This window comes from Mustela nigripes, chromosome 8 (genome assembly GCF_022355385.1).
Source record: "Mustela nigripes isolate SB6536 chromosome 8, MUSNIG.SB6536, whole genome shotgun sequence".
Lineage (NCBI taxonomy): Eukaryota > Metazoa > Chordata > Mammalia > Carnivora > Mustelidae > Mustela > Mustela nigripes.
In genome coordinates this window covers 54,879,428-54,890,057 of record NC_081564.1, presented here as the reverse complement: position 1 = coordinate 54,890,057, position 10,630 = coordinate 54,879,428, and the positions used below count along the sequence as shown (strand labels likewise).

Genomic DNA, 10,630 nt, shown 5'->3' with positions numbered 1-10,630 from the left:
GTCGCTTTTCCCGGTCGGGAGGTGAGAGCCGAGGCCTCTTCTGAGACTCTAGGCCGCGGGGAGAAGCGTCCTCACCCGGGGGTGGGCGGAGGCGGCCGCGGCCGTCGGCACCGCCGCCAAGCAGCCCACCCGGCTCCTCCCTCCGCGCACGCCCTCTTTATTCCCGCCGCGACTCCTGTCGCCCCCCGGCGCTTCCCGCGGCCCCTACCTGGTCCCGCACCTCCTTGCCTCTCACCTTGCCCGCAAGCCCTTAGCTCCGACCTGCGCGCGCAGCCCCGCGGCGCCTCGGCCGCAGCCAAACCCGTTAGGTTCCCAGCCGGCGCGCGCTCACCTGCGCTCGGCGCAGCGTCCTCAGCGGCCGCGCGCCGCCCGCAGTCTCGCGGGGCCGGGACCCACGCGGGAGGGGCGCTGGCGGGGCAGGTGGGCGACGCGTCCGGGGACCCTCGAGCACCGGGCCTCAGCGAGCCGGCCCCCCAGGGGTGGGATTCTGGACCGAGAGTCCGTCCTCCGCGGAAGGACCCCGGATTCGGGGCTGTGTGCGAAGCCCCTGCAGGGAGCCCTAAGGCTGCTGGCCCGCGTGCGGTGTTGGGGGTTCGGTCTCCCCGTCTTCCGAGTAACGCCGAGAGCTGGTGTGCAGGAGGCATGTGTCGGCTGCTGGTGCTGAAGAGGCACAGTGCACCGCGGCCGCCCCTCTCTCTCCGTGACTTCCCGAGGCTGCTTTAGTTTAGGGTCCCTCAATGTAATGCCCCCAAAAGGCTTCCAAACTCATGGCCTCAACCTTTCCCGCGGTTTAGGTCTCCACCCTACATTCTGTCCTGGCCCAGTATATCATCCAGGTCTGCTGCTGCTCCTCTGCCCTGGGACGTCTGGCCTCCTGACCACGCAGCACCGTGGGTAAGTGGATGGCCTGTGACCCCTTGCCCGTGCTCTCACTCCCTGAGCTTGCCTTGTTCAGTTCCTCATCTACAACGTGGGCAGGAAAATTACCAAACGGGGCTTTTGAGAGGATTTAAATAAATTTATATTTAAGGTGCTGAGAAGCGTGCGTCGTAAATTCTGTGTGTCATTTGCTACATCGCAATCACTGTCGTATCATTTATTTGGTAACATTGTTGTCTCTCCTGCTAGAATATAAGCTTTAAGGAACCACAGGCTTTGTTCAGGTCACTGCTGTATCATTGGTGTCCAGAACAGCGTTGATGAAGTCGGATGGAAATGGTAGACTGCCTGAAGAGGAAAAACGGGCACATACAAGATTTTTTAATGAGCCATCAGTTATCAGTGATGCATATACTAAAATGGTGCTGAAAGTGTCTTTCAACCCCCCTTTCTGCGAACAAGCTAATGACACTTGGGGAAATTGCTGTCCTCATACATCACTATGCTGCTGTTGACACTGTGGATCGATAAACAGTCTTTTCTGTAATTCATTTGATAATAGATAGCAATACATTTGCCACTCTCCTTAGAGCCGGATAAGCCAAGTCCTTGGGATATCCTTGAATAACTTGGGGGAAAAAGAATATATTCCTGAAAATGTGCCTCCCAACATTATTTATGATAGTATTTATGATAGTGAAAATTAGAAACAACTAAATAGTCTCTGATGAAGGAAGGTAAATAATAAAGATAATATGGATCGGAAGCAGAGCATGAATAAATGGAAGCATATTAAGATGGAGGAATATGCAATTATTTTTTAATAGTTCTTCTACTGTCAAAATAGTATTATTTTAATACTATTTGATAGTATGAAACATGATGTTATATTTAATACTGTTTAATAGTAAATGTTGAAAAAAATCCACATGAAACTACTTCTCTCATGAGACTATTTCTTAGCACTATTTGCAGCAGGCTAGAAAAAAATTAATTAGCTCCTTGAGCCTGCCGAGTCATAATTTTTCTCAAGCTTCCCTTATTTCTGCTCTCTAGGAGTTCCTGCACAATCCTGGTTGATCCCTTATTGTTATACTTAGTCAGCCTCGTGTGCATGATTTGCAGAATAAATTGGGAATTACTCATGCATATGAATTAATGCATCTTAGCTCTTCGATTCTCTCAAGGAAGGATTCTTTGAAAGCGTGGTTTATACTAAGATTAAGGGCAGTACTTTCTGTATAGTCTGTTACTGATCTTAGATGTGTTGTTCTAGGAAACATTTGTCTGTGTCATGTTCCCACTTGTTTCTTTAATCATATTTAAGAAGTGTCCTTAAGGAAAACGTCATCTTCTTGGAGATTAAAGCCTAGGTCTCTGTTCCCAGTTCAAATGTCTGCAGAGCTGAGAAAGTCATCACTTCTTCCACACACTTCAGAGGGATCTGACAGCGCTCTGAGAGTGAAGATGGAAGAGGAAGAGCAGACCTGTGATCTGGACTCCCACCTCCCCTGGAGCAGCTGCTGCAGCCCAGAGACCTTCCGCCAGTGGTTCAGGCAGTTTGGCTACCAGGAGTCCCCTGGTCCCCGGGAGGCTCTGAGCCAGCTCCGGGAGCTTTGCCATCAGTGGCTGAGGCCAGAGGTGAACACCAAGGAGCAGATCCTGGAGTTGCTGGTGCTGGAGCAGTTCCTGGCCATCCTGCCTGATGAGCTACAGGCCTGGCTTCGAGAGCGCCGGCCTGAAAATGGAGAGGAGGCCGTCACTCTGCTGGAGGAGCTGGAGAAGGAGCTTGATGAGCCAGCTGAGCAGGTAAAAAGGCATCTGGTGGGGATGAGTGACCGGGTTGAGTCAGGAGCTCTGGGGCATCACTGGGGATAGAGCTCTCAAACTGTACTCCTACTTAGCACACTAAACACGGAGGGCAGTGAATGTACTTTCACCTGTGCCAGAAAACAGACTGTGGCTCCGCTTTCTTCCTCCTTTTTCCTGAATCCCAGGGTATTTTCCATGTAGTATCTTCTCTATTATTTTTTTTAAGATTTTATTTATTTATTTGAGAGAGAGAGACAGCCCAAGCAGGGGAAGTAGACAAGGGAGAGGGAAAAGCAGGCTCCCTGCCAAGCAGTGAGCCCAACGGGGGATTGATCCCAGGACGCCGGGATTATGACCTGAGCGGAAGGCAGGCACTTAAGCCAGAATCACCCAGGCACCCCTTCTTCTCTATTATTTTATCCCAAGTCTCAACAAGATTCCCTTCTTCAGTCTCAGTTATACCTAACTGCTTCCAGGTCCTTTTTGGACAAAGTGAGGACAAGCTTGCAGAGAAACTGGCATCTTGGGAAATCACTCAGGAGTCACCATGTAGCCGGATCAAGTCCGTAAAGCAGCAGCTGCCATTGGCTTCAAGGGAGTTCTACTCAAGACAAAAAGGTGAGAGGCGGGACTTGGTTCAACCAATCATGTGTCAGCCCACCACACACATCCCGGCTGCTTTAGGCAAGAGGTCTCCAATCTCCGCTCCTGCTTCCTCTCACCGTGGGGTCTTCCACCACTAGATGTTGTGCGAATGATCATTCTCAGTGTTTTGTTCTTGTTTCTTTCCCAGAGAGTTTCATAATCTCTTTCAGATTTTTAAATCCTTGACATCATCTCCATGGGGATTTTCAAGCCTTTTATAAAGGAGCATGACCCTTGGGCTCCTGAGTGGCTTAGTGGGTTTAATGTCTGCCTTCAGCTCAGGTCCTGATCCCCATGTCCTGGGATCAAGCCTTGAGTCAGGGCTCCCTGCTCAGTGGGGAGTCTGCTGCTCCCTCTCCCTCTGCCCCTCTCTCCATGTGTGCTCATGCTCTCTCTCTCAAATAAATAAAATCTTTAAAACAAACAAACAAACATGACCCTCTTCTCAAATGAAATCTTTCATGGTGTTCCAGTACATAAAACAGATGAAAACACAGCTACCCTCACTGAAGCAGGAGCAAGCAGCGTCCATCCACAAGGGCTCCAACTTGGCCTGTTCCCCCCATGGTACCTTTGGGCAGCCCCTGAGGAACCCCAAAGTCGCAATCTAAAGACCACTGGTCTAACTCCTCATTTTCTGTCTAGCTTCTTGCTTGGTTACTGGTGCCATGTAGTATGAAAATCACCATATTCCTGCTCAGATGACTTTGCCCTCTCATGATGACTTGAATATTTTCCTCTTCTCCCTCACATCCTAAACTGGCCTCGGTGGCTGCTTGCATCACTTTTTTTTTTTTAAAAGATTTATTTATTTATTTATTTATTTGACAGAGAGAAATCACAAGTAGTCGGAGAGGCAGGCAGAGAGAGAGAGAGGGAAGCAGGCTCCCCGCTGAGCGGAGAGCCCGACGCGGGACTCGATCCCAGGACCCTGAGATCATGACCTGAGCCGAAGGCAGCGGCTTAACCCACTGAGCCACCCAGGCGCCCCTGCTTGCATCACTTTTTACAAACATGCTCCAAAACGGCTTACACAGCAGTCTGTTCCTCTACTGCAGATACTCAAAAAAATAAGAGCTGTGGGGGAAAAGCAAAGCAGGAGCGAGGTCTTACTAAATAAAGTAGGGACAGAGCTTTATTAAATGAAGTGCTGGAGAAGGCCTCTTTGGTGAGCCACATTTGAGCAGAGGCCTTTCTTCTAGATGACCATGCTGGATGAAATGGGAGTCAGAAATAAAGAGGGAAACCCCACTTGGGAGGATCTCCCCTTCTCCCCCTCACACGGCTTCCATATTCCACAGGTTATGCTAAGTAAGGTTAGAGTTTTTCCAAGATACTTTTGGTAAGAAAATCCAGGAAACTAAAAATACAAAAATTTATTTTATAAATTATAAAATGAATTTTTAAAAATTTAAAAAAATTTTAAAAAGTAAATTATAAAATAAAATAAATTTATTTTTATAAAAATAAAAAAATACAAAAATTTAGAGACTTAGAGAGTAGTTCTCTTAGTTGACAAGTACCTGCTCCCAAGAGGCTTAACATCTCCAGTGTAGCAAGTGTCTTGGCTTAACTAGGAGAGATTTCTCCTAGTGTGAAAGTCTTTTCATACTCCATCAGCATCGGGAGGGAACCTCCCCTACCCCAGCAGCTTTTTCTGGTAATGACAACAGAAGTAATCAACCTCAAAACCAGGTCTTGGAACCCCATTGTTGACAAGAACTACGTTCTACATCCGAATTCCCTCAGAGAGGCCTTTCTTATATTTGTTGTTTTGTTTTGTTTGTTTTTCATTTTATTTTTCTCATCCAAATAACTGTACTCTTTAATCACCACCCCCTATTTCCCCTATCTTCCCCAGTCCCTTACTGTCTGGTAACCATCAGTTTGTGCTCTGTAGTTAAGAATCTATTTCTTGGTTTGTCTCTCTCTTTTTTTTTTTCCTTTCCTTGTTTTGTTTTGTTTCTTAAATTACACATATGAGTAAAATTATGTGGTATTTGTCTTCCTCTGACTGACTTATTTCACTTCCCTTAATACCCATAATACTCTCTAGCTTATCCATGTCATTGCAATGGCAAGATTATATTCTTTTTATGGCTGAGTAATATTCCAGTGTGTGTGTGAGAGAGAGAGACAGAGACAGAGACAGAGACATCACATCTTCTTTCGCCTTTCATCTACAGATGGACACTTGGGCTGCTTCCATAGTTTGGCTACTGGAAATAAATGCTGCTCTAAAACAGGGTGCACATGTATCCCTTTGAATTAGTGTTTTTGTACTTGTTGGGTAGATATCCAGTAGTGCAATTCCTGGATTATAGAGTAATCCTATTTTTAACTTTTTGAGGAACCCTCATACTGCTTTCCACAGTGGCTGCACCAATTTGCTTTCCCACCAACAGTGCAAGAGGTTTCCTTTGTCTCCACATTGTCGCTAACACTTTTTCTTGTGATTTTGATTTTAGCCATTCTCACGGGTGTGAGATTGTATCTTACTGTAGTTTTGCTTGGCATTTCCCTGATGATGAGTGATGCTAAACATCTTTTCATGTATGTGCTGCCCATCTATATGTCTTCTTTAGAGAAATGTCTATTCTTCTGTTCATTTTTAAATTGGATTATTTGGATTTTTGGTGTCAAGTTGTGTAAGTTCTTTATATATTTTGGATACTAATCCTTTATCAGATATGTCATTTGCAAATATCTTCTGCCATCCAGTAGGTTGCCTTTTAGGCTTATGGGTTGTTTCCTTTGCTGTGCAGGAACTGTTTATTTTAATGTACATCCAAGAATCAATTTTTGCTTTTGTTTCCCTAGCCTCAGGAGACATACCTAGAAAAATGTTGCATTGGCTGATGTCAGAGAGATTACTGCCTTTGTTCTCTTCAAATATGTTTATGTTTTCAGGCCTCACATTTAGGTCTTTAATGCATTTTTTAGTTTACATTTATGTATGATGTAAGAAACTGGTCCAGCTTCATTCTTTTGCATATAGCTGTCCAGTTTTCCCAACACTTTGTTGAAGAGACTGTCCTTTTCCCATTGTATGTTCATTCCTTCTTCCTTGAATATTAATTGACTATTAAATTATAGGTTTATTTCTGGGTTTTCTATCCTCTTTATTGATACATGTGTTTGTTTTTGTGCCAGTACCATACTGTTGTAATTACTTGTAATTACTGTTGTGTACTATAACTTGAAATCTGGTATTGTGATACCTCATTTTGTTTTTCTTTTTCAAGATGGCTTTAGCTATTTAAGGTCTTTTGTGATTCCATACAAATTTTAGGATTGTTCTAATTCTGTGAAAAATGCTGCTGGTATTTTGATAGGGATTGCAGTAAGTCTATAGATTGCTTTGAGTAGTATAGACATTTTAACAATATTTGTTCTTCCACCCCATGAGCATGGAACATCTTTCCATTTCTTTGCATTGTCTTGAATTTCTTTCATCAGTGTTTCATAGTTTTCAGAGTACAGGTCTTCTATCTCTTTATTCCTATATCTTTTCTTCTTTTTGGTGCAATTATAAATGAGATTGTTTTCTTTTTTTTTTTTAAAGATTTTATTTTATTTATTTGACAGAGATCACAAGTAGGCAGAGAGGCAGGCAGAGAGGGAGGGGAAGCAGGCTCCCTGCTGAGCAGAGAGCCTGATGCCGGGCTTGATCCCAGGACCCTGAGATCATGACCTGAGCTAAAGGCAAAGGCTTAACCCACTGAGTCACCCAGGAGCCTATGAGATTGTTTTCTTAATTTCACTTTCTGCTGCTTCATTATTAGTGTAGAGGAATGCAACAGATTTCTGTACATTGATGTGTATCCTGTGACTTTACTGAATTCATGTATCAGTTCTAATAGTTTTTTGGTGGAATCTTGAGAGTTTTCTAGGTAAAGTATCATGTCATATGCAAATAGTGAGAATTCTACTTCTTCTTTACCAATTTGGAGCTTTTTATTTCTTTGTTGTCTGATTGCTGTGGCTAGGACTTCAGTACTATTTTGAATAAAAGTGGTGAGAATGGACAGCCTTGGATTTTGAAGGTAGAGATCAGACATTGAAGTCACTTTGGAATTTGAGCTATCAAAAATGAATTTGAGAGAGAATCCTTACCATTTACAAAATGATTTCTGTTTACACCAATAATAATGTCATTCACCTAGTACTATAAAATACATATAAGAGTAGAAGTTTTTTGTAAGTGGGTACTCTGTGCTACCCTTGATTCATTTGAGGTGACAGTTATGCTAGTCTATAATCCTCCCCTTTTCCCTCCTAATTTGTATTTCTGACCTTATATTCCATATTCATTCTTGACCCCTTGGCTTTCTTCATTTATCATTATTAAACTTTTATTTATTGACCTACATACTAAGTCTTGGCTATTACTACCCACTGCCACATTTGGCTCCTCTCCTTTGGTTGCTTCTCTGCTTCTCCCATAATTTCTCATCTTCTAATCCCTTTTCTTCCAGAGTTCTTTTCAGTCTCTGTATATCTTTTTACCTCTAGCTGTTGCATGGAGATTTTCATCTTTATAATTGACTGTCTCCTCAGTATATAAATCTTTCCTTTTTGCCTTATGATCTTCTTAATGTTTTGTGACTTACCATCTCAATCTTCCACATTGTGGTGCTATTTTATAGACATGCTAGCAATAAATAACCGGTATATATTTTTTTGATTATTCTATTTGCCTTTCTTTCTTTCTGAACAGAGAACAGTGACATTGCTTTTCTGTGTATTATTTCAGCTAAAGACACGAAAACTACAAATGTGAATTCAGCTTCAACACAAAAGACTTCTCCAGGTATAGAACTTCATTCCACTATTTCCAACACCCTTCATCTGGATGCTCCCCAGAGTTGCACATATAGAAGAGCCTCTGAACAAGATGGCAACTTTGAAAGAAGACGGAGAAACCCTTTTGGAAAAAAACAACACAAGTGTGATGAATGTGGCAAAGTCTTCAGTCAAAGCTCAGCCCTCATACTCCACCAGAGAATCCACAGCGGGGAAAAGCCTTATGCGTGTGATGTGTGTGCAAAGGCTTTCAGCCGGAGTGCCGTCCTGATTCAGCATCGAAGAACACACACTGGGGAAAAACCCTACAAGTGTCATGAATGTGGGAAGGCCTTTAGTCAGAGCTCAAATCTTCTCAGACATAGGAAAAGACACACGAAAGAAAAAGTCCCATCAGCATTGTAAGGGAATCAAAGCATTTGCTCAGAGGTTTTTCAGCGGGAAAAGACACAAAGCACAAACACTCTTTTAGTATTTCAGTGGTTTTAGTGGGCATTAGTTTGCTTTCAAAAGTCATGAAAGCTTCAGGAGAGAATGTAAAATATCTTCTGTCAACATTGTTTGCTCTTCTGCTTGTCAATTCAGTGTCGATTCAGATGTTTGAGATTCGAAAGCTTAATTCATATTTCTATCCCTAGGGCAGCTCTTGAACAGACATTCCCAAGCATGTTCTATCTCCATTACTAATACAAATCATGAACTAGCACATTTCTCTTTAGACAAGTTTTCCCTGTTGAGAAGGAATGTGTGTATTACTCAGTATAAAAATAAGTATCTTCCTCCATTCCATAATGAACATTGGAATTCCCAGACCAAAGATTAGAGCATGTTAAAAATTTTCACCATTTGTTTTTTGTTACCAGATTCAAAATCTGAGAATAGGGTTGAGGAGGCCCAAAAGAATGTGTACTTTCACATTATTATTATTGTTAGGGGGTAGATAAATAAAAACATCTACTCTCTTATGAAAATTCACAAAAGTCTACACTATTGATGATACTAAGTAGTTTGCTTTTTTTTAAGACTTATTTATTTTTAGAGAGAATGTGTGTGTGAGTTAGGGGGAGGTGCAGAGGGAGAGAGAATCTCAAACAGACTCCCCTGCTGAGTGAAGAGCCCACGACCCTGAGATGATGACCAGAGCCAAAATTAAGAATTAGATGCCTAACCAACTGAGCCACCCAGGGGCCCCCTAAGGAGTTTTCTATGTAGGAAAAAAATAATCTCCTTTACAATGTAATTTGGAAATAATTCAGTGAAAACAGTAAGATGGCTCTACATGTCTAAGGGAATGGCATAGGAATGTTGTAATAAACAGAGCTATCTATGGGTGCTTATATAAGGTTCATGAGCATGTTAAAATGAAAAAAGGGAGATGAAGAAAGACTGTCCAAATAAGACTGATAGAACACGAATATGAGCAAGCGTGGTCTGTAATGGAGACTTGTGCCACAGCTTACATGGAAAAGGAAACCCTTAGCAGCTGACAGGTCTCCTTTGGTGTTCTTCAAGGCCCCTTTTCCGGCATAAATCAGCTGTGAGCATGTTTCAGGCATCTCAAGACAAGCTTTTCAGGGTCTTATGTACGTTCTCAGTAAGGTCTGTTTCTAGACAAACTGTCTAGACACCAGCCCCTGGGTTTTGATGCTCTTCCACAAAATTCTAAAGTTTAGTTTTAAGAGTCCACTAAGTTTTGCCCATATTTATGTCAATCAGATTTCCTGTTTAAAATGACTGATTAAATGTTATTACAATTATTCTGACAGTACACAACATGATGTTCCCTTTTCTAGGGAATCTTGATAAAACTGTATTACAAGAATACATGCATTAAAATGTGTTCTATGAAAAAAAAAATGTGTTCTATGGGTTCTAATATATGCATTAATGTGTTCTAATCATATGTTCTAATTAATCTAATTAATCCAATATCTAATTATGTGTTCTAATACATGCATTAAAATGTGTTCTATGTTCTATGTTCCTGTGTGGCTCAGTGAGTTAAAGCCTCTGCCTTGGGCTCAGGTCATGATCGCAGGGTCCTGGAATCGAGTCCCGAATCGTGCTCTCTGCTCGGCAGGGAGCCTGCTTCCTTCTCTCTCTCTGCCTGCCTCTCTGCCTACTTGTGATCTGTCTCTCTGTCAAATAAATAAATAAAATCTTTAAAATGTGTTCTATGTTGCCACAGTTATCAATATGAAAGCAGATGTTAGAAATGAAGGTCCTTAGGAGAAGGGAAGAGGGGGCTCATAGTGAGAAAATACATAGTGATGTATTATCAGAAAATCTAACCACATAGTGATGTATTGTATTATCAGAAAATCTAACCACATCTAGTGCTTAGAGTAACTCCAGAAACAAATATGGGGTTACTGTGCTCTACTTTGAATATTGATAATGTAAGATTGGTAAGGGGAGAAGTGAATGTAAATTGTAATTATAGAATTTTCTGATAGCAATTATACTTTGTAGCTCTAGCAATATGTGA

At 42.4% G+C, this 10,630-nt stretch overlaps 1 protein-coding gene across 1 annotated transcript; it reads left to right on the top strand.

Annotated features, from left to right (window-relative positions):
* Nucleotides 1-804: 804 nt before the first annotated feature.
* ZNF396 (zinc finger protein 396) lies at nt 805-10,121 on the top strand. The gene is made up of 4 exons (XM_059409471.1): nt 805-894; nt 2,267-2,688; nt 3,168-3,309; nt 8,093-10,121. Exons 2-4 carry the CDS (start codon nt 2,272-2,274, stop codon nt 8,545-8,547), a joined length of 1,014 nt encoding a protein of 337 aa, XP_059265454.1. The 5' UTR covers nt 805-894; nt 2,267-2,271; the 3' UTR covers nt 8,548-10,121.
* Nucleotides 10,122-10,630: the final 509 nt, after the last annotated feature.